Source organism: Nesoenas mayeri, assembly GCF_963082525.1.
Source record: "Nesoenas mayeri genome assembly, chromosome: 1".
In the NCBI taxonomy this organism is placed as follows: Eukaryota; Metazoa; Chordata; class Aves; order Columbiformes; family Columbidae; genus Nesoenas; species Nesoenas mayeri.
The window spans coordinates 4,752,277-4,776,702 of NC_137541.1; the positions used below are offsets into that span (position 1 = coordinate 4,752,277).

Sequence of the window (24,426 nt, forward strand, 5' to 3'; positions counted from 1 at the left end):
GAGGATAAAACTCCAGAAAGCCCAAATTTTGCTCTGAGACTGGTATGTGTGAGGACAGTTAAAGCTTTACAACAGGGGTTCTCAAGGCTTTCTGCTGGACTGCAACTTCCCATCCTTTCAGATCAAGTACTAAGTGTAAAGAACTAGTTTTCCGTATAGATGTTGACACTTGCCATGGCAACGATTCTCCTTTGGGGATGAGTCTTTAGCTCCAGGGCCTCTGAGATGTATGAATGCTGGAATGGGCACCTGTAAAGTCTCTTTGTCCCAGTGGAGCAAAATTGAACCCTAACACCTGTGAATGCTACTTTTAAGGTGCGTAGGGAGCAAAATTGCTTCTTCAAAACTTCTGTGCACACACACACACACAATTCTCCACGTGTACAATTGGAGGTTACCCAAGCATCCAGCCTGAAGTCTTTCCAGATGCCCTCAGGCCTTGAGAAAACCATTTGTCCTTTAGAAGGAAGGTGGGCTGGGGTGGAAACTGCAGAAATGGGCACTGACATCACCAGAATCTCAAATATATTAGTTTTTTTATATAGAAACCCATTGGTTGTGTGTATGAGTAGTGGGGAACAGGTTTTTTCACTTCCTTGTTTTCAGGTGCTCTCAACTTGAAGAACATTTGGAACAGAGAGAAGAGCGACCAAAAGATACCATGAAAAAATATCATTAGTGAAGAGTGGCTGGCATCTGCTACAGACTGGAATAAGCTGGAAGCCTCCAGGCATGGTGCAGACCTTCAATGAGGTGTTGTTCTGGTGGGTTCTTGATAAAAATAACCATGCATTGTCTTCAGTTGACAAAGTGTTACTCAAACTCAAATGCCTTCCGTAAGGCAGATCTCAGGAAAATATTTTCTCCATTTTAGGGTTCACAAAAGAAAAGTTGCTGAACATATTTTGGTCCATGCTGTTAATCAGTGCTCTGTCAGCACAGGACAGTTTAGGTTTTTCATTTAGAAATTCCTTGTCGAAGTTGCTACAGTCACTCGGAGATTTCTTCAAGAAAAGGAAAAAAAATAAGTCAAACCACTAATATTCACATCTTCATTACAATAGTACTGGCCCTATCTGGCTGCTTCCTATGGGCTCAGGTCAACTAGCTGGGAGCAAGGTCAGCTCAGCCAGGGAACCCAAAACACCTTGCTCTTGGCCTTTTGCACAATGATTAGTTTCTCCAGCCTAAATAATGCATAGAAACATGTCAAACTGCAGTGAAATTCTGTGTGAGCTCCTAATATCCAGCAAGCAGTGGTAATTAATCACTTATTACCATCCTATTGAAGTAGTAATGGGAATAAATATTATATAGTAGGCACTGAGCCTGTGATCCATTAATTCCGCCAGGCACGGATGTTGCTGCTTTGTAACACAGTGGACTGGACTCATCAATTAAACAACACTTGTGAAGGATTGTAAAATGAAAGTATGATGCACTTATCACATTATATTATTGTTAATAATAGGACTTTAATAATTTTATAGGACTGTTACTAGTGCTCATGACTATCCTAACTTAGCTGCCTACCTGGTTACCTAAACTGCTTTTCCTTTACCTTCTGCAGTGCAGTGAAAGATAATCCTTACAGAATGGGTTGCACTTTTACATGTTTAAGGGAAGGTTTTTTAAGTGGCATCCAGACCCGTGCTATGGAAACTGGGAAAGTGACGAGTAATTTATGGTTTCTCAGATGTGGGCCCACCAGACCTGGGCTTATAGCCATCAGAAAACAGGAGTTATCATGATCGGGTCATGCAGCCCAATCAATAAATATACGTAATTCACAGTTGCCTTTCCAACAACTGTACAATGAGTGAGGCTGTGCTAGATCCAAATTGTAGATGGTTTCAGCTGCTTGTATCTGATGCACACGACATACCAGACAGTCTGTGAACAATTTATTCTGCATTTGGACATTTAAGTCGGAGTCAACACTCGCCATTCTGACTGCCCAAGACCAGGGTCCTCCATCTACTTTTAGGCAGAGAAACCACATGTGCACATCAACTCCAGTAGATAACCCTGAAAGTTAAAGACATTAAAGACCCGTGTCTGAAGATTTTGGACAAAACCCTTAACGAGATGGGTTTATAACATTACTGTGGGTCCTGGCTTTGGTTTATTGCTGGCATGTTCTGGAGGGTTTAAATATGTGGGGGATGAATGATGCAGGAGAGAAAGACAAGAGATGGGTGGAACTGAAAGAAGATGCATCCTTACCACTCTTGGTTTGAAAGGAGGTTCCATCCTTCTTTCTTCTAAAGCTTCCCAGTTTATTTCTCGGAAAAAAGCATGTTGGCGGATGTTCCCTCTTGCTCCCAGTCTCCTCTCAGGTTCTCTCACAAAAAGCTAGAATGTTGAAGAAAGAGAAATACCTTAACCTTTTTATAAACGACAGTATATTCATTAGGACAGTCCTGCCACATGGAGTCTCAGACTTCAAACTCAAACATGGTTGGTGAGAGTATGACGAATCTTCTACCTTACTAAATTTCTGATTGGAGAACCAGTTTGGATTCTTATCCTAACATGCCAAAACTGAGAGAACTTTGCCATATTTTTCCTTTGTGGGACAGAGAGGACCATTTGTTACAGCGGCAACAATATACGTGTCTGAGCACACGAATGTGCAACTACACAGGTGAAATATCCAGATCACACTTGTGTGGTTTTATCTGGACAATTTCTTGTTGTCAGAAAAATATTTATGGTTGAAATATAAACATAATTTGTGAAAATACTAGCTTAGCCTATGTGGGGTTGCATTCATCTCCTATACCTTTGGACACTTGGAGTGTCAGTATTTGACTCCTTAATAGAGAAAAAGAACCATCTTGGGTGCAAATTGTCTGACCTTCTTTACACACTTAAAGGTGAGATAAAAGATACCTTAGAAGTGCTTTCTTCTCTTCACTGACTAGCTCAGATACTGATAACCCTCTACTTTCATCAGAAGACTCCCAATTCTCAATTCCCTCCCAATTCAGTGTGTTTGCAGCACACTGCAGGCTACAAGTCCTGTGGATAACTAATTCTGCCAAAAACCAGGAAAAGCTAGAAGTGAGGACATATCTTTTCACCATCAGCTACATGCAGGTCTGAGCCCATTCTTAAGTTTAGTATAAGCATAGTCTGTTTAGTCATAGATGCTTTTATGGTGACTCAGGAGCCATTTGGCTCTAGAAGCAGCTGAAGGGTTTCTGGGGGAGAGTTTCATAGAATCATTTTGGTTGAAAGACACCCTGAAGATCATTGAGTCCAACCATAACCTAAATCTAACACTAAACCATGTCCTAAGAGCCTCATCTATACATCTTTTAAACACCTCCAGGACCACTAAATGCTTCAGAGCTCCCCTTAATATTTATGAACAGGATGTAGTGCTGACATATTGCTGTAATAGTGGGTGTAAATAGTTTAAAATTCATCTTTACATCTGCAGTAAAATGTCTGAGGCCTCCAGAACAGTTGGCCCATAGTGTGCCAGATCCTAGATCCCTCTAAAGTCAATGGAGATGAACAGTGGCAACACGCCTGATAGCAGGTGACCTGAATACAGCCAATATGTCTCACTTCAGAAGTGAGAGCAAATTTTAAAAAGTACTTTACTGTTGAAGGTCATCTCAAAAGGGACTTGGGTTACATATGGTAGAAGATTCTTGCTACTCTATTTGGCCAGCAGTGGGTCACTGTAAACCTTAGTTTGAAGCCCGGCAGAATATCTTTTCCAGGAGCTAGTATGTCTTGCACCTTAGGGATTGCTCTGCAAAGAAACTGACTTCTGCTGGTAGCTGATACCCTGTGAACCTGCTTGCTGGGTGTGAGCAGCTATCATCACAATTCAAGAGAAAGAATGCATAAAGACGGCCTTATGACTTCGGTCAAGTGTGCTTTGAGGTCCACAGACAAGAAAGTCTGGTCCTAACACACTAAATTTGTTTTTTTTGAACAACAGCTGGAGATGCACAAATCAAAGATGACAGTTCTGGCAAAAAGGCTTCCGTTCAGTGTGTGGTAGTTCTTACCTTCACCAAAATGTCCTTTGCATCTTTGTCAAGCCAGCGAGGGTAGAACGGGTTGTCCATACGGATAGACTGGAAAAGCTCCTCTTCATCTTGGCCATGGAAAGGAGATTGGCCAATAAGCATCTCATACAGGAGGACGCCAAAGGACCACCAGTCAACGGAGGTGTTGTACTTCTGCCCCAACAATATCTGCCCAAAGAGAGGAGTGACAAAGACAAGAAAAATGTCTGACATGAATATTTCAGCTTCAGAAGAACGGCCACATCCTGACCTTTCAATAGTTGTTTTTGCACTGAGTGCAATACCAGAAGTTCTTCCCCCTGCCTGCAGCATGAGCCAGATCATCTGCCATATGTGCAGAGGTTGTGGCTTCAGGAGGTCCAAGTCACAGCCACACCTGGGTGCCAAACCAGGCCTTTGCACTACAGATAACAGGTTGCATGTAACTCTTGAATTACTTGAACAAATCCTTGGCTACTGGAGAGATCTCAAACATAAAAAGTGAGGCAAATCATCTTTTGCCTGCTCTCCAAGTTATCCCAAGGGTTCAAATCAGGCTTGTGAAGTCCAAGAAGACAAATGGTTAGGTGTTTTGGGACTGATTCAACTCACACAAGCTGTATTTTAAAATGACAGGTATAGCAGTGTAAGGGTACTTTAGGACTATCAGACAGTAGAAAAAATCTGCCCCAGGAAAAGCATGATGAAGCAGTTGCTGATCTGTCTGCTGGAGGCCAACTGAGTTATAAGTAGAGGAATGGGAATCCGTCCCTGGTCAGTCCATTGGTTGGTGCCTTTTTGTGTCAGCCATAAAGAGAAGCCTACATTCAATGTGTGGGGGCCAGAGAGGGTTGGTTGGCCTGATTAGCTTCGCTAAGAAGGGCTGTGGCATTTTCCTCCCCTACGCACTTGGCCACACACCACCAAGTTCTCAAACTTCCCCTCTGGGAAAGCCAAATTAATCTCACTTGCCTTTATATATCTGTTATGGAGATACCTAGAGCTGAACCTGTTACCATCAACTCCTTTTAGAATCAAGGAAAAGAATCAGTCCAACTTTAGACATAGAATCATAGAATAGTTTGGATTGGAAGGGAACTTCAGAGCTCATCTAGTCCAACGCCCCTGCAAAGAGCAGGGACATCTTCAACTAAATCAACTAAACATCCAGCCAAGTATCTACCTACTGTAAAATGCAACCCATATTTGTCTCCTTTGGCTACCACAGAGCCTAGACAACTTGCTCATATACAGATATCTACATTGCAGATGTTTAAATGTACATATGATGACTATGATGTCTAGGATCCTTACCAGGATTTTAAAGCTGGAGAGAGGAATAATCCATTTTAAGGCTTTACTCTTGACCCCACAGCTTGGTTGCAATGTGATCTGCTATGCTAAAGCTGTGGTGTAGGTATCAATGATAAGTCCTCGAAACAGCTTAATACCAGTGAAAACAACTATCCAGATCAGAATATATGAAACTGCTGATAAGTGAAAAATTATGACTTATAGAGGTGATTTTGACCATTTTCATACCTTGTCTTTATTGCCTGTAAATTACCACACAGGTCTAGATTCATCTTATTGCCTAAGTTACGTGCCTTATTAATTTAATTATCCAGAGTGTCTCTATAGCCAGTGGAGGGAAAATGATGACTTAACTGACTTATACACCTAAGACTGGAAGGGATGACTTGTTTTCTGGGATGCTTGTCCTTCCACACTATAAAGTGTCATCTAATGCTTCAGTTTTTGATGAACTTTCGCACATTAGGTGAGAAGTATCCCCCTCTGATGCAACTGTGGCATCTAGCAAAGCAGGACCTTAATATCAAAGATCTAAACCCAAGCTGATGTAGAATGCTGATGGCTAACACCTCTGTCTCCAAAAATGCCAAAAGAGGAGATGCAAAAAGGGCAAAAGACCTATTTGAATATAAGATGCAATATATACAATGTGTTTTGCTCAGAGCTAAAAAAAAAATTGAATTAGCAAGACTCCCTAATGTATTTTTCTGGACCACTTATGAACAAAATCATCCCAACCTTTTCTTCTGAAAAGACATGTTATTTTTATACAGCTTTATCTTTTAAAGTATAAAATGTCTGAAAATTGAAATTAGGTGGTTTATGGCAGTCAGAGAAAAAAATGTATTAGCCTTGCAGTTCTCTGGAAAAAAATCAATAAACTCAGGAATTTAATGTCAAGTTAAGTATATAATTTTTTTCCAAATAATCTTTTAAAATTAAAAAATTGCTTGTCTACTGACCCAAAGCCCCCTATTTGCATGGCTGTAGCCAAGGTCCTGGGTCTGTAACAAATTACGGTGCTAGCAGATGCATTGAAATGCTGACAAAAAGTCCAGTGCTCCTGCCTCTGGTGGGAGAGATGATCCATAAACTCTAGTAGTGCTCTCAATTTATAGGTAAAATGTTTTATATGCACTCGTTGAATCTCTAAAATAAATGATAGTGCAGAAATAAAACCCTGAGCTATTTTAGTCTTTCTCTTTTCTATGAAGTAAAATCACAGATAATGGATTATCACTTGTCTCTTTCTTTTTTTAGGATCAGAAAATAGCTTTTTTTTTTTCTTTTCTTTTTTTTTTTTTTTTAATAAAAGCATATTGAAGGTGAATAAAAGACAATTGCAACTTGATTGCAAAGCACACTTAGACCTGCTCTTAGGCAATACAAATCCAACTGATTTGAAGAGACCAGTCCTTGTGTCAGTGGTGTAACCAAGATCAGAATTGAGCCCTTGGTGCACAGTAAAAGATCAATGAATTATAGTGGGGAAAAAAAAAGCTTTAAAAGCTATTTGGAAAGTACCAATATCCATCAGGAAAACACTAAAATTAGGAAATGGGATCTTGAAAGTCAAAAAATCAATTTCAGAGTGATGTCAGACATGATGTATGGATGACTCGTAGGGTCTTCTCTGAGCTGAAAAATGTTTTCTTTGGCCCAGATTTGCCACCTAATTAGTCAAAGCCTCTCTATAGTAAGATCTATCATTGTGTGAAGCCACCGTGTTAAAGGAGCTTTCTCTTTTCTGGAGGGATCTAGTCCAAAACATCTAAACTTACTAGAAAAAAAAAAAAAAGGAAGAAGAAAAAATAAAAGAGAACAGGTTTATGTCTAGGAAAAATAATTGAAAGAAATAAGGGGAAGGGCAAAAGATCTCCCCAAGGGAAAGCTGTGGTCTGGTGTCTGTGACCACTTAGTTTTATTTTATAGGCACATGGAGGCCAGGTTCACCTTCTTTCCACCATCTATCAGTAGATATCAACTGCAGAAGAAGAGGAACTGTTGGTGATTTTGCATGGATCTTGGAGACTATCTCCATGTAAGCCCCAGCCTTCCTGAGCCAAGAGGGCAGAGTAGGACCTTAACACAAGCTACAAGCTCTGCCTTGCCCTTGTTGGCTCAAGCACAGCGTGGTCGTGATACAACTCCATCATCTCTAGTTTGAGAGCCTCCTTCACCAGGAGACAATTTGTGGAGGCATGTCCTCCAGGGATGGATTTGTGCAAGGATATTAGGTACTCTGGCACTGTGGGGACCCAAAGCAGAGATAAAGGTAGCCCAGAGATCAAGGTTAGCACATTGGGTTCCAGTTCTCCTCCAGGCAGCTGGGACCCATCCTCTGACTACTGGCATTTAGAGGGGAAAAATTGGGATGTATGACCACTCTCACGTTTATGTCCCCAAGTATCTCCATCCCTTTTAAAAGCAGCTATTGGTTTTGGTTTTTCTTTACCTACCCAGACCTTCAAGCCCGTGCTCAGTTTTAAGGTTATGCCTCTGATGGCAGAGCCTCTTCAGAGCATATAGTGCCTTATTCAGCTCTGGGAGGATGCTCGTGATGCAGGTTGTGTTTGCAGGCAGCTAAGAACCTGTTTGAGCAAGAGCTTATGAAAGTTGAAGAAGTTCAGGACTTCATAAGCAAGACCTTATGGAAGTCCAAGCTTATGGGTACCATCCCTATTCAAGCATCAGAACATATCCCAGAGGAAAGGTGAACCCCAATCTCTGCTTTATCATGGACCCAGCCTCTCTTCTCTATCAATGAGAAGGGAGAATCAGCTCCAGGTGGGCATTTTGTCCCACTTTTCTCTGTTTTCTCTCTTAGATTCTGATGAACAACATCCCTTAGAAGTGCCCATAGCTCCCTATTTGCTATCAAGGAGCCTGTACGGCCATAGAAGCCTGTTAGATACCTAGGGAACATGCTTCCCCTTCCTCATACTGTTTCTGTCCCTGAATTGCAGGACCCATCTCTTGGAGCTTCTTTGCCATGATCTGAACTGATTTCCATCAAGCATTCTGTTTCTTGGTTAAACCAAGCACCACTTAATTCCAAGGCTTATTTGCACAAAAAATGAATTAGCCACAAAGATACGCAATGCTAGACAGCAACGCAGGTTCTGAGTCAAACTGAAATCCAGTTTCTAGCCTGGAACTGCTCAAAAGCAGGTTATTACTCTTTGCATCCTCCACCACTGACCAGCAGTCATGTCTTAAAACACGTTCTCTGTCCCACAGCAGCTTGCTGGCCTCCCTGGACCCCACACCTACCTCAGGAGCAATATAGTCTGGAGTCCCACAGAAAGTACTTGTCTTTGCATCTCCAAACATGTTCTCTTTGCACATCCCAAAGTCAGCAATTTTGATGTGCCCCTCATTGTCCAAGAGGACGTTGTCCAGCTTCAAGTCTCTGCGGAGGAAGAGAAAGAAACCTATCTTTTAAATTGCTGCAGAGCTACAGAAGTTATTTTAGCAGAATACACTTATTAATGTGCTATCTGCCTCCATGTAGTGCCTACATGTTGCAATCACAAAGAAAGGCTGAGGGCCGAATGAGGATCTGCTCTCTTGGACTTCAGCATCCCTCCTCCTCATTCCTCCTGTCCCAGCACTGATTCACCTGCTGGTGAAGATTTTACCCAAGACATCTTCTAAAAGCTGTCTCCTTCGAGGATACAGAATAATGAAGCTAAAAAGGGCTTTGCAACAGCTGGTGCTTCTGCCTCAACACAACCTGGAGAAGGTGAGCAAGAAGGGACCAGCTAATGGTCCCTTTCTCCTTCACTGGGAGTCTCAGGACTCTCTCTGAAGCTGCTGCCAAATCTCTTTCCCAGTGCAGGCTCTACAAATGTTGGAAGAAGAAAGGACTCACAAGGCCTGCATGGCTTGCAGAAGGTCAGAATAATCCCAGACACCACTAGAACACCCACCACCTTTTCACTGCTGGACTGCGCTATCTGAGCCCCAGGGATTCGCTAAACCCTTCACACAGAGCTGCCAAGCTCTTGTCAGAGGTTTCAGGCTCTGAGCTACTGTGGGAAGCAAAGAGCCTAGAGAGGGGAGAGAAAAGAAATGCACAGAGCAGGAAATAAAAGCAAGCTAGCTGATGACTCATGGCCATTGACAGAGAACAAAGAGGTCCTCACATGGGAACAAACTCTGAAAGGAGAGAAAAGCTTGTAAAGAAAGAAAGAAAAAGGCATAAAGAAAGGAAGGCTGGCATGGCTTCTATGTTTAATTATTTATATCTTACCTAAAAGTTTTGCTTTTCATTGAAATAATGACTCGGGGAGGTGTTAGGATCAGTGATGCTGCACTTCATTGGGAATGCAGGTAGGATTTGGGTTACGGGGTCTCAGAACACCCATGTTCCTGCACTGCCTATCCTGTGCTATCAATCACTGCTCCTTTTCAGGGCTCCTGAAGCACAGAGACACAACATTTGCTTGTGCCCACAGTTGAGGATACAACTGATCTTTTCCAACCGCTGCTGATTCACAGCCTACGCACATTTTCCACTTCTCACGCAAGAGTCCTAACCACAAGGCTGCTATAGAGCCACCCTCCTGGTCACAACTGGTTTACAGTGTGTTTTTTTTCAGAAATGGCTTTGATTCCATCCAAGATGGTAATTTCTAACATATGATGATCCTGAGATGATCGCCTACAATTGCAGGGAAGAAGGATGTTCAGTCTCCCTCTATGCAAAGCTCATCTTGCTTCAGCCAGGTCCCAATCAAGGTGGGAGACCTTGTAGTGTCTCAACACTAAATTGTTGTCATGAAGCAATTGTTCTTTGCTGTTAGAGTATGGCCCAAGAAAAAGTGGGAGTCATCAATCAAAAATAAGTACAGAGACAACTGAGACATTTGCCTTCCAAGTGGCAGACACTCATGTCACAATTTCCAGCTGGAATGACTTATTTTAGTTACACCATTGAGATCAATCTCTGGCTGCCAGCACTGCTTTTATTCATCTGGTAGATCGAAGCAAAACAAAAAACCCATCACCTACAGTTCACTTTCATTATTTTGATGAGTCTCAAACTCATTGGCTCCAGGGACTGGAGTTCCTGCCAAAAACGACTCAGCTCATTCATTAAAATTTAAGCCAACATTTCCAAATGTGGGTGTGTGAGACAGAACAGCTGGATTCATTATTCTCACTACATCACAAGTGATGTAGTTTCAAAAATGATTTCTATTCACTTTCCTAAGTGCTTAGTTAGCTCTGACTGAGATACTGATGGCTTTGCATTCTCAACTGACCTCGTTGTCATTGTCTTCAATGAAAAAACGATAAGGGAGTAGGACTTGTTAAATCTTTTCTCTGAAAGCTCGATACCCAAAGCAATGCTGCACTGACTCCTCAGAATGAACTATTTCTTCCTGTCGCCATGCTGCCCAATGTTTGGCTACACCAATTTGACCACGTTTCCCAAGGCTCCAAACTCTTAACCATCTCTCTCCTTTCACAAGGCAACTGGTCCCAAACCCTGACACACCACTGGTGCAGCAATCCCAAATAAAAATATGAATTATAAACAAAATGTCAGCGTCAATAGCCCTGCCACAAACTCACAATGTCCTGCAGATATTTTTAATCAACTTTTCTGAGAAGCCTGAATTATAATGACAGACATGGCTAAGTGATTTGGGCACTTCAGAAAATGCTTCTTCCACTTGAGTCCTCCAGAACAATAATTAAAGCCCAAAATTTGCTAAGACCACAAGGATTATCTTAGCTTAGTGCCAATGATATTGATCTCATGTTTACGCAATCACCATCATTGATCAATAAAGGCTATAAATGGCTCCCACATGAGTACCAATATTGAATAATAAGGAGAGTTTTCCAAATTAATTTTGCATTTTAATGGCAGAGTGGATTGTAACCAACTCATCCACTTTTAGCATTTGTTCTGATGTTCACACTACATGACAAACATTGAAATAAGCCCATCTTGGTTTCAGCAAACATCATTGCTCTAGTGAGCTTTCTCATTTGTTTTTGACAAGCTATTTTCTTTTTGCTTTTACAGAAGGCTACAATGTAGTAAGCTAAATTTTGCCATGAAGATGTCCTGGACCAGAACTCCCTAGAAATTCAGTTCCTGTGTTAGGGGAAAGAAGACTATGGCCTGATTTCTACAACACTTCTTGCTCTTATCTTATCTCTGTCCTTTTATGTAAGTCTGAAGCACAACAATTATGCATCAGTTCGAAGGATCCATGCATAATTTTGAAGCTCCTAGGGAAATCAAGCAGAAGCTGGAATGGGCAATTTTATAGAGGACTTCTCAGGATTTGGTAGACTGATGTACTGTGGACTAAGTTCATACCAGTAACTTCAGGAGAGGACTCTTCTGTCTGAGTGCAGCTGCCTGCATTGTCCCACCTAGTCCCCATCTGCTCCCTGTAGAGCCCGCTGGTGGAGATGGGCCCTGCTCATATGCACTCTGACACAGGTTTGATGGACCTAAAAAGCCCAATCTGCTTACTACATGAAAAGCTTGGGTGGCTAGATCAGATTAATGATAGTAGGTGAGATGAGTCCCATCTCCCCATGGAACTGCACACAGCAAACCTGTTAATAACTCTGGATTAAGGTATATCACTGTCTCCCTGCTGTTACTTAAGCTGAGCTTGTCACCAGGATAACCAGCACAGCAGGTATACCAAATTTCTCATGGCTAGCTTGACTTTATATACCTTCATACATTGAAAACTCCAACTGGGTTCCTATACTGGGTGCTGTATGAATGACTCAGTGTAAAAGCATCAAAGGACTTACTTTAATGCTAACTGAAATGGGAGTGGATTCCCAAAAAGGGCTCAAAACTGCCTTTTTCACACATTTAAAAATAAAAGAGCCAGACTCTGTAAAAAAGAAATCTGCATAGAAATGAAATACCAGTAAGAACATCCAAGCAACAGCCTCTCAGTTATCATTAGTGATGGCAAGGACAGCAGAAAAGGTTTAACGTACTAGACACTACAAAATAAAATTACCTGTATATTATGCCCTTGGAATGGAGGAACTGGAGCCCACATATGATTTCAGCAGCATAAAACCTGAGTGGCAGAAGGCACAAGTTAGAATGGATGCTTCAGAACAGTTGCTTTCAACTAGACCCAAAAAGATGGAAACTTTGTCCCAAATTTCACTAAGTCCCCAGGAGGCGTGGAGTGCCTCCAGAAGGCTTGGGGATAACTGGGTTTTATTGATGGATGATATGAGATTCCCAAAAGCATGCCACACAGCTAGCAGCCCAACTGCCGTTGAAATCACTTTGGAAATGGTAAGGATTTGGAGCCTACTCGTCTTCAGGGATTTGGAAGCCACACTGCATGGCTGGCTGCATCTTTTTTATATGTAACTGACTCTGAGGACATTTCCTTCAGTGCCCAAGCATGTCTCCAGATCAGCTGTGGAGCAAAAAACCATCATCCAGCTCCTACAGCCTACTCTGCCTCACCTCAAGATATCATCCCTGTTGCAAAGAAGGCAAAATGGGTGATATCTATCCTTCTGCCTTATTTACATATTTAAAATAAATCAGTAATTTACAGAGATGCACCAGATTGCAAAATGCAAATTACAGTTAATGCCTCAGATGTCAAACAAGAAGCTATAATTTGCCATGTTCAGTAGCTGCTACACAAACATTGGAGTGGCCCCAGCAAGGGGACAGGGAGGTGGGCACCTGGGTTTGGGGACCACAGTCTCCTTGGCTTGTCAAACAAACCTCTTCACTGCTCAGATTTATGACTTGCTTTGGAGATTTTACCCAAGATGTGAACTAGCAGCTCAGCAGCTTTTCTCTGGAGTGCTTTTGAGTTTGAGATCTTTGTTCTCAACGTGTTTCTGCCTAAAACACACCACCACATCCTGCTGCAAAGAGGCAGCATAAGACTGAAGCACTGCTGCACTATTTTAGTTTTCTCCCAGATGGGAACATAACCATGGGGTCATATGTCCCTCCAGTGTTGTACAGTTCTGCTCTCTCAGTCTTCAGTGCATTGGCCCTTAATTCTGAACATTCAAATGCTTTTGAAAAAATCATCAAATTAAACACTGATTTATATTAGGGTGTCGGGTTTTTTTATTATTAAACAAAAATTAATTCATATAGTGGTTTCAATATTGACTTTTAAAATACCTTTTGCTCATGGAAGGATTAGAAGCACCTTTCATTTAATTTAATTCTTCTATTTACTTTAATCAAAGTGAAATAAAATTTTAACTCCCTGTTGGTGTATTAGCTTTTTGTTTAAATTTACCTTTTCCATTTTTGTTAGGTTTTATCTCTCTCTTTTTTTTTTGTTTGTTTTTGGTTTTTTTGTTTTGTTCTGTTTTGTTTTTTCCTCCTCCTGAACCTTAAGGGGAAAAAGGGAAAATCCCATTATTCCTAACAAACATCAGCTTCACATCTGACCGCTGGACTAGGAAGCTCATCTTAAGCAGGTCTGCAGCTTGGCTATAGGCCATGCATTGTTGTAAAGAATGAGATATTTGGTTCCAGAAATGCCTGAAAATGCATCTGTGGGATGTCTTTGATGGTGGTAAGCCTAGGGCGGAGGTTGGGTCCACAATTATTTGGGCCTCCAGTTATGGGCTGAGCAAGAACAACCCAAGGGCTGCTGTAATCCACAGAAGGTGCCTGTAGGTTGCAATAAAAGGCACCTCAACCATGGGCCATGCAAATAAGATTTTAGGCATGCTTGTGGCTGTGCTATGGACAGTGCAGGCGCTTCAACCTGATCTGGGTGAAGATGTCCCTGCTCATTGTAGGGGGGTTGGACTAGATGAGCTTTGAAGGTCCCTTCCAACCCAAGCTATTCTACAATTCCATGATCTCAGGTGGATTGAATGGCCTTTCTGGAGCCCCCTTCTGTTTGAGGGATTGCAGCCCTGGGAAGGGGACTGATCCAGCAAGCAGGGCAGCCTAAGGGACAGTTCCTATCCAGCCCAGCTCTTGAGTCTAAACAATTGTTTGTAGGACTATGCTGAGGTTAGTGCAAAATACAGGAGTCAGATCACAGGCTAGAAGGAGATCCCTGTTTTGCAGGCGAAAGGAAAAGCCTGCAGGCAGTGCAATGCTGATGAGGGTGTAGCAGCATCTGCAATGCTTCCAGACAGAAATAGCTTCACTGGTTGACCAAGAATGCAAAGTAAGGTCACATCTGACTCAAAACAACTGTGCGGATGGGCTTTAAAAAGTCTTCTGTGGGAGGGGAAAGAGGTCAGGAAGGGGAAGTGACTTGCTCCATGTCCATCATTGAGTCAGCGTGATAACCTGCATGTCTGGTTTGTTCAGTTTGGAGAGAGCTGGGATGGAGAATGATGCTGCTTCCAGCACAAGCATTATCACCACTTTGCAGCTGAGTAAGGAGCAGAGAGGCCAAATTATTTACTCAAGGTTTCCTCTACAGGACAGTAGCTGAGCTGGGTACAAAATGAATATCCCCCGTGTTTCCAGGTGCTGCCTTTGCTTCTACCATGTGTGCGAACTGCCAGCCAAAAACTAATAGTAACATCTTACGTTGCTCTGGGAAGGTCGAACTTATGACAACTCTGGATATGGAACATGAGGTCTCCTCCATTGAGGTATTCCATCACAAAAAAGAGGTTTTCCTAGAGAATGAGACAAGATGACAATAAGGGGTGGGGACGGGCAAGATAAAAGTCAAAAAACCAAAAAAAGATCACCCAGGAAGTACTCAAAAAGAGGAAGAAAAAGATTACAGCAAAGGTTTTGGAAATAAAGCAGTTTCTTTTTCAGATTCCTCATTTCTTCTCTTTGTCCTCTAAGCCCGTACTCACCCTCTCTGCTCTTATTTGTATAAACAGCATTAGTGAACATTGCAAATCCGCTTAATAACCAGCTGGTGCCGTTGATTTTTACCAACAGACCTAAAGGCTCCCTAGGTGATGAGCAGCTCTACAGTGCTTGTGTAACAGAAGGACGGATGAACATGCTTCCTGGGGGACTAATGGAAGAGGCAGAAATAAATTCCCGGTCTCCTCTGGTCCTCAGCCCAGTGCATTGTCCATCCCATGCAGTGATCTCAAGCTGGTGTTACCTGCATTCCTGCTTATCTTTTGGGGAGGGACACAAGTCTGACTTTGTCAGGTTATCAGAGGCACCGGCCAGATGCAGTGACCTGTTTTAGGCACACACTTGATTTTAAGCCTGGAGGCTGGTCTATTAAATAAGGCAGGACTAGAGGAAAGATTAATGAATTAATCATATTTCTAGATATCCATTGAGTATTTGCATGTGAGAGAAGATCGGAGAAAGATCCTGTCTTTGTCCCAAGTTGAATGCAACCACCAGCTGTTCTACCAGGGCAGTGGAAAACTCTCCTTATGGTACATAGAAATGGGGGAAAAATTCTGTATTGAATAAAGAGCAGAACCAATCACCAAGTTTTCCTTTCCAGTTCTTGATATACACAACACTGATACTCTCGCTATCTCATCAGCCATAACTTCACTGCCAGGCCCCCGCAGAATCATAGAACAGAATCACAGAATCGTTTTGGTTGGAAGAGACCTTCTCTGGCACTAAACCATGTCCCTAAGAACCTCATCTATACATCTTTTAAATAGCGCCAGGGATGGTGGCTCAACCACTTCCCTGGTTGAAGCTGGAGGCAGATTCAGACCATTCCCTTTCACTTTGAATTTCACCTACAAAGCTGGAAGGGCACCTTTTTCTGGAAGAGGAGTAACTGTGCAATGAGTTATGTTCCCACCTTAAACTTTTGTTTGGGAATCTCAGCTTTTGTGCATAAATGGATGAATAAAATAAAATGGATGCAGTACTTTTTTTTTCTTTCCCTCAAAAGCCTCTCTCTGTTCTGTACCCATCTGAAGTCTGTCATCTCCAGGCTCTGCTAAAGTTTATGAATATCTTCCCTTTGTTGCCTATTCCCCATCACATTTTTTTTTTAATGGGGAAAATAGAGTTCTATTCACTTATATTTTCAACAGTTGAAGGAAGATTTTTATCCATAAGTTCTAATGTAAGCATGTCTGGCAGCAAGCCAAGAGCTGGCTATTTCAAAAAAACAGCAGGGTTTGTTCCTTTCAAATAACAGCTGCCTGCTCTAATTTGCGCAATTTCTTTAGCCAGATCCTTCTAATTAGAGTACTCTTATTTAAATGGATGTCTGGCTAGAAACCCCACCTGTTATCCAAAAAGCACAGGGCCAGATCTGGCCTCCCAGGGAAAGAATACAGATCTTTCCAATAAACCACATAGGTGCAGGTTTTCAGTTTGAAGGTCTTGCATCTGTAGAGGTCTCTGTAGATAAGTTGGTTTAAGTGAGTAAGAAGGCCAAGTGAAGACGGGCAATTTAGTATAGAAATGCACAAATCATGGAAGCGATGTGGGCTCAGGAGCCCGTTCAGAAAAACACTTGAACAGATGCTCTTCATGAAGGTGCACAGGGATGTGATGAGGTTTAGTGAATGACAGACTAGCAGCCACATGTATCACACTGGGACAGAAGAAACCTCATGGGTCTTCAAATGGTCCAGATTCAGCTTCAGTGGACTGGGAAGGAGAAAACACTTGGGTTCTCCTGAAAGTCCACCAAGTTTGGCTGCAACTTATCACACATCTGTAAGCATAACTTGAAGTCCACATTTGTTCAGTAGTCATGCTCTGCTTGCTCATGGATTTGAGCAACCATCTGATGCACCTTTTTAATTGAACTGACCCTAACTTGAAACTGGGGACTTTGGCAGCATCCTTCTGCCCTCTGAGGAATGAAAAGGTGAACAGCCTCTCAGATTCATTACCATCCAAAGACCTTTATGTGAACTCAGTTGCTCAACTGTCTAAAGCTATGATGCTGAAGATTACAGACTTGGCTTAGGCATTTTTAATACTGAAGTTCATGATCTACCAGGTGCTACAGAGTGGTACATAAATGCTGTTGAAAAGGAAGACGGTATCACTTCGAGTTTTTTGCTCTGAGACTTGGAAATTCCCCTTGCTTCTTACAAAGGTCAATTAACTGGAATGGATCATGGAGAAAAACTAGTTGAGATCAGCCCTAAGTCACTATGAGTAGCAAGATACAATCAGGCAGTACAAGCTGCAACCAGTTTTTGGAGACAGCTTCCTGAGCCTGAGATCTACAGAGGCACAGAACACTTTAAAAATGGGAAGTGGCAAAACTCACGCTTGAAACCACCAAAAATTCAACAGTGTGCTAGAGGTTAAAGGGTTAGAATGTCATGGGGGGCACGTCTGCAGGCAGGTTCTGACCTACACTTCTTTTTGTCCTTGGAAAGTTATCTGATGGCTCCTGTCTGCTACTGCCAGGCTCTGAAATCTGTCAGCACCTGGAGCAGATGGGATTGGGTTAAGTGGGTATTTCTCAAGATGTGGCAGCTGAGATGATGTGCTCTCCTTCCTCTCTACTCTATCCTGGTGAGACCACACCTGGAATATTGTGTCCAGTTGTGGCCCCTCAGTTCCAGCAGGACAGGGAACTGCTGGAGAGAGTCCAGCGCAGGGCAACAAAGATGCTGAAGGGAGTGGAGCATCTCCCGTGTGAGGAAAGGCTGAGGGAGCTGGGGCTCTGGAGCTGGACAAGAGGAGACTGAGGGGTGGCCTCATTAATGTTTACAGATATCTAAAGGGTGAGTGTCACAAGGATGGAGCCAGGGTCCTCTCGGTGAAAACCAGTGATAGGACAAGGGGTAATGGGTTCAAACTGGAACACAAAAGGATTCACTTAAATTTGAGAAGAAACTTCTTCATGGTGAGGGTGGCAGAGCCTGGCCCAGGCTGCCCAGGGAGGTTGTGGAGTCTCCTTCTCTGCAGACATTCAAACCCACCTGGACGCCTTCCTGTGTAACCTCATCTGGGTGTTCCTGCTCCATGGGGGGATTGCACTGGATGAGCTTTCCAGGGCCCTTCCAATCCCTGACATTCTGTGATTCTGTGATTCTTCTCCCCTATGATGGTCCTGGCTCCAGGATGCTAAGCAAACAAACAGGAATGTTGTTCCTCAGTGATGAGACCTACAGAGCTCTGAAGGAGGCTTGGGAAGAGCCACATCACCCTACCTGCCTGCCTTACAGACAGATAAAAGATGACCCCCCCACACCGTGAGAGCATCCTTGGGTAGCAAACACTCAGACAAGACTTGCACAATAGATCAGAACAAGTCTGGTTTCTTGGCTGAGTTTGGGGGCATCTTTTACAACCACAGAGCTCAAGGAGGACTATAAAAGCATTTTCTGTGCTCAGTGATGGATATTGCCCCAGGATAGCTGGCGTTAGTTGTCTTGTGGACATCCATGTATCAGCCACTCCCTCATCTTCCAGGGCCTTGTCCATTGCATCCTGCACACAAAATAACATGGTTCTCAAATCAATCTGATCCTGCCAGGTGCTGCAAGACTTGATTACTGCAAGAAGCCAGTTCTTTTCCCTATCAATCCCTCAGTGCCTGTGCTGACCTGAACCCCTCTCTGCAGAGCCACACGCTCTCTTTGCCTCTCCAGGACGTGGCAGGGACGGAGTTAAACTGACCTGTTTCTGCTCTGAACAAAACTGCTGTGAGAATGAATAGTCACCATCAAACATGCTCTCAACTTTATAAACAATGAGTATAAAGCAGGTAGCATTTAAATTGATCTTTTTTGAAGGTACATCCTATAATAGGCTCTTAACATCCTCAAACCAGCTGGAAGCCCTCCAGAGTGCTTTTTCTGTAGAGATTTTCAGATTTTGTTTTCTTTGCATTTGAAAGCACTTGCATACATACAAATGCACAATTTAACATCATTTACTGAAGAGCAAAAATTCTTCTTCCCAGGGCTTCCAGGTGGAATAATTATAAATAATAATTAATGTTTCAGGGCAGCGTGGCTTTGCCTGTATTTAGAACAGTTACCGTAGCAAATGGCTCCACATGGACAAGGCTCCTCAATGCACATTATGTGACCTAAACCCACTGCATGGCCATTGAATTAGGTTGGCTGTTGCCAAGAGTAAGGGTTGACACAATGCAACTCCTGCAGTTGATTCTTGTCTCACAATTTATGGCAGCTCAGCCCAGATCAGTCTGGATGCTCATCCATGATTTGGATCTATTTGGTTTCATGGGACAGGTGAGAGACAAAGGCCTCTCAGTCCTTCCCCACCACATCACCCACCAAATGCTGTAGTCCCATCACATCATCCCATCTAGTAGGAACGTTCCCACAGGGAACATCTAATACAGGGTCACTCCTTGCTAATAGGTGACGATAGGAGGTATTAACATTGCTGTTTGCACCACCTGGGGACTAGCAAAGCCAATTCATTACAGATTAAAGCAACCTCAGGCTTCATTTCGTTCTTTGGTTTAAACACTTTTTTCCTCTTGTGTAATACCAGTCTATCTTCTGGAGATGGCAGCATTTCTTACAGCTGTCAAACAATTCAGTCCCTGATATCGTTATCTATTTTTTATTCTAATCTTTGCACTGTCAGCATTTTTGATTGCATGTTAAACTGCTCATCTGGGATGCTCAGCTTTGTGTGCCCGTCTACTTGGTACAAAGCACATGAATGTATTTATACACACACACACACATATATATATATATACATATAAAGGTGGAAAGATGGCTGGCAAAGCTCCACTCACTTGAGTTCTGAGATCCCAAGACCCTTCCTCACAGCTCAGAGCAGGCAGAGTACACCACTAACAGTGGTAAACTGAGTTACTATCAGCCTTGTCTTGCCAAAATAACTGGTTTTCCCTATCAGCATTGGGTGGGATCTTGGAAAGAGACTGATTTTCTTAATGCTAGGAAAAAAAAAATCAGTGAAAATGTAAGGATAAAAAAAGTCACCAGACCAAAAACTAAACAAAAAGTAGTCAAATTTATGAAACATAAATATTTTTTCAGCTGAAAAGCAGGGGGGGAAAGAGTGATGTTTTCATTTTGAAAAGTCAACTTTTCTTTTTTCAGTACAAGGAGCAGTTACACTGTAGAATTTTAGAAATCTCAGGCAAAGCTGAATGCATTTTGGGCTGTTTTTTCACAGAGCTGGACACCAGGAAGTCAATTAGAACACGTATATTTGATATTTAATTAATCACTTTAAAAAATTATGCTTATGAGCTGGATCCCTCTTTTCCTTGCCAATATACTCTGCCTGTTCATACCACGTGGGCTGACACCATCTAGAAGTGTCTTGCTAAGACTTTGTATTTTTGATGTTATAATTACAGCTGCTCACACCTTCTTTGGCAGAACCTTGTTGAAATCCCAAATCTCTGTTGAGACACTGCTACTTCTACTGAACCATGTTGAAATTTTGGCCAGGATAGAGTGAGACCTTGTCAATTTTCCTGCCTGCTAGTTGCAAGAGGTAAAAATCCCTGAAGCCTCCGTAAATTTCCCCATTCTTCCCCAGCTTCGCCAACAGTTGGCTCAAGTTTGGCCAAGTGGATTGAATCAGACATTTCCAAGCTGATTTATCTCTCACAAAATACTAGGAGGATGGAGATCTAGAAACCTTGAAGCTTCAAGATCAGGTCTCCCAAATGGCTGAATACCAAGACATAGGATAGTTTGCACAAGGGAAAAATCACCATGTTGCCCTGTACTTTCTTACCCTTCCTTCCTGGTCAACACCAAAAACTGGATGCTGGCTAGAAAGGTATCTGGTCTGACCCCATAGAACACCTCATCCTGTGATCAAGATTTTTGTCATGCATTTACTTTAGTCAGTCCAACTGAGGGTGGTGAGAGCCTGGCCCAGGTTGGCCAGAGAGGTGGTGGATGAACCATCCCTGGAGACATCCCAGGCCAGGCTGGACGGGGCTCTGAGCAACCCGAGCTGGTGAAGATGTCGCTGCTCATGGCAGGGGGGGCACTGGATTAGCTTTGAAGGTCCCTTCAACACAAACTATACTATGATTCTATGATATTTTGTTGTGTTTCAGTGGCTCATCAGAGCTGGAAGTCCAGGCTTACAACCTCATCTCCCTGCAGGATGACTTCTCAGGCTCAGGGGAGACCTTATTGCTCTCTACAACAACCTGAAAGGGGGTTGTAGCATGGAGGGTGTTGGTCTCCCAAGTAGTAAGTGGCAAGAGCAGAGGAAATGGCCTCAAGTTGCACCACAGGAAGTTTAGATTGAGTATTAGGAAAGATTTCTTCCCAAAAGGGGTTGTCAGGCATTGGAACAGGCTGCCTCGGGCAGTGGTGGAGTCACCATCCCTGGAGGGGTTTAAAAGATGCGTAGATGATGTTCTTAGGGACATGGTTCAGTGCCAGAGTTGGGTTAATGGTTGGACTCAATGATCTTGAGGGTGTCTTCCAACTAAAATGTTTCTACGTTTCTATGATTCTCCTGCAATCCATCAGCCTCCTGCAGCCATGCTGTGGCCAGACAGGATCCTGCACTGCCTGGGGACGGCAGGTGGGCCTGATCCAGGGCTGCTCAAAGGGTCCATGGCACAGAAGGCAATAGAGCTGAACATCAAATGGGTGCGAAACACACATGTGTCAACCTACAGGCTTTGATTCAGGTCAAATAATTCAGCCCCATCCTTTTAATGGCAAGCCAGAGACAGAAGAAAACTGAAATTGCCCTTGGAAAATTTTGTAGGAATTACAGTTTCCTCCGAGGAGATATTTTAATGAGAAATCTCCTGAAAATACTAATGGAAAACACTTCAGAGCCTAAGAATTTTTAAATGAGGATCACAGTCCTTATTTAAAATCTTTTCTCCTTCCTTCCAATGTAAGAGATTTTGAAGTCAGTATTAAGTATATCAAAACAGCACAGCATGTGAAAATGGTTCATCACCAGGACTTTGAAAAGACATAATACATTAGCAAAAAAAGAATGAAATGTTTCTGTAACACTGCCTTCTAAATTGCTATAAAGATTACTTCTCTTTCGGTTGAGATAGGCTTTCCTGTCACTATTTTGTGCTACAAGCCAAAATGCCTAAGGACTTAATTTGCATTTAGGTAAAAGGTGTGAATAATGTGTCAATGAAATAAAGAAACAGAAGCAAAAGTGACTTTCAAAAAGGAATATCCTAGTTTTATCACAGAAGATCAGTGAAATGCATAAAAAAGAATAAAACATAAACACTGGGATGCTAGTCGCTGTTTTGGCATTACCAATTTTGAGATTTCACAGAAAGATAAATATGTTTTTCCTCCTCTTTAACATAACAGTGTCCCTTTAAGCGTAATACAACAGAATAGTTCTCTGAGCTTGTTGTTAAAATTCACACCATATAATTATGTTAGCTGAATATCTGGATGCAAAGATTACCGCAGTGAAATAAAACAGTCAAGTTCAGAAACAGATTGGGGAAAAAAACCCTCATGAATTTGAATTTGTTCTCATGTAGCAAAACATGACAAGTATTCTGAGTTTCCAAAGCACTGATCATTCAGCCTCCGCAGGATAAAAAGGAGCATTAGGTGCCTGGTGCCTATAAAAACCTGTCTGAAGGGCTGTCAAGCTTTATATATTTTTGGAGCATTCACTAATTACCTGGGTTGAGGCCAAGAAGAAACTCATCTCAGAGCTCAAAGAACTGTCAACAAATTATATGACTTTTCTTTTTTTTTCCTCTGGAGACATGGAGAATACTGAGGTTCTTGTTTCAGTGCAGGAATATTCCTATTTTTACTGTCCTTTGCAGAGGTCTCAATAACTGAAGCAGCTCAGAAACCTTGCAAGCCAAAGCGTTAGAGATTCAGACAGACATTGACATGTGAATTTCTGTTTGAAACTACTTATCTATCGAGTGAAACCTTAAAAAAAAATATCAATTTTTCAATTTAAAATTCAAATTTTCAATATTTAAGTCCAGAGAGGGACTACACAGCAGTGCCCTGGCTTTTTAAATAACTGCTCTAAAAGACATTACAACTGAACTGTGCTGTCCTATAAGCTGTAAAAGACTGTCCAGGGCTTGTCACAGCTCTCCTGCTCTCAATGACTTTCATGTGTTGAGCCATCACCCCTTGGCTTGCAAAGGTCAGAGGAGAAAAACATAAGCTAGAAATCATTCACAATGGCCACATTCTGGCTTTTGTATCTGTGAACTTGAGGGCAAAATGAGAGATCAAATAAATTAAAAATGGCAATGCTGGCAATGGTGAGATGGATGGAGAGTCTTTCTGTATGACAAGAGGGCTATACTGTGATGCTGCCCATAAGACAGTGTAGCAAAAGACCACTTAGGTTTTTGAGCCTGGCACTCATTGCTTTTCCATCCTGCAGGTTTTCCTTGCCTCAGCCACAACCAGAAGAACAGTTAACCCCCTGAATGATCAGTAAATCTCATCTGGCTCCTGTCATGGCTCCCTTTGGTCTGTCAGCTTCTTGCTGTGGTCTCCCGAGGGAAGTGGACACTTGCACAAAGGCACTTACTGAAACCTGAGCTGCAGGCTGTCACTGCTGTGTCCATCCCAAACCTGACCTCCAGCTCCCACATCAACATTGGACCAGGGCTGGACCACAAACAAGTCCACATTCACTTGGTCACCCAGAGTTACAGGCAGCACAAGCAGCAATCCCTGAAGTATAAGCTCCCTTGTAGAGCCCTGACTGATGTGAATATTTTGTCTTTGTAATTAAGTCTTGATTTCCTTTGGTTTTAGAGTTGGGTCACTTATATTTTCCTCTGAAATCTAGCTCCCCCCCCAAAAAATAAAGGAATTAATTTGAAATCTAGCTCCCCCCCAAAAAATAAAGGAATTAATTCCTTTCCTCTCCAGGCAAAGATCCATTCCCAGGACATACTGTACTTGCTGACAGTCCTGAAGGGGTTAAACATGAATGCCTGGGCTTAGTGTCACATCATTCACAGCAGTTCCCAGACGTCCTCTGTTATAAATTCAATCTGTCTCTAAACAGGTGCCACATCCCATGGGTGACTGGGATATACCCCAGAGGTTATATTTGTTTCTCCTGACACTGCAGAAGCAGCAAGGCTCTTACCGAGCAGGTCCTAACCTCATACCAAGCAGTATTTTGTATCACTAAATTCTGGGACTGACCAGGGACCAAGAACATCCTAAC

General features: G+C 42.5%; 1 protein-coding gene across 1 annotated transcript in view; it reads right to left on the reverse strand.

Annotated features, from left to right (window-relative positions):
* Positions 1 to 481: 481 nt before the first annotated feature.
* PRKCQ (protein kinase C theta) overlaps positions 482 to 24,426 on the reverse strand; it is a 46,683-nt gene continuing 22,738 nt past the window's right edge. The window contains exons 13-18 of the mRNA XM_080363708.1: positions 14,893 to 14,984; positions 12,359 to 12,421; positions 8,619 to 8,757; positions 4,032 to 4,220; positions 2,227 to 2,355; positions 482 to 1,004 (exon numbers count right to left, since the gene is read on the reverse strand). Of these exons, the coding sequence (XP_080219834.1) occupies positions 849 to 1,004; positions 2,227 to 2,355; positions 4,032 to 4,220; positions 8,619 to 8,757; positions 12,359 to 12,421; positions 14,893 to 14,984 (768 nt within the window). The 3' untranslated portion in view covers positions 482 to 848. The remainder of the gene's footprint in view (positions 1,005 to 2,226; positions 2,356 to 4,031; positions 4,221 to 8,618; positions 8,758 to 12,358; positions 12,422 to 14,892; positions 14,985 to 24,426) is intronic.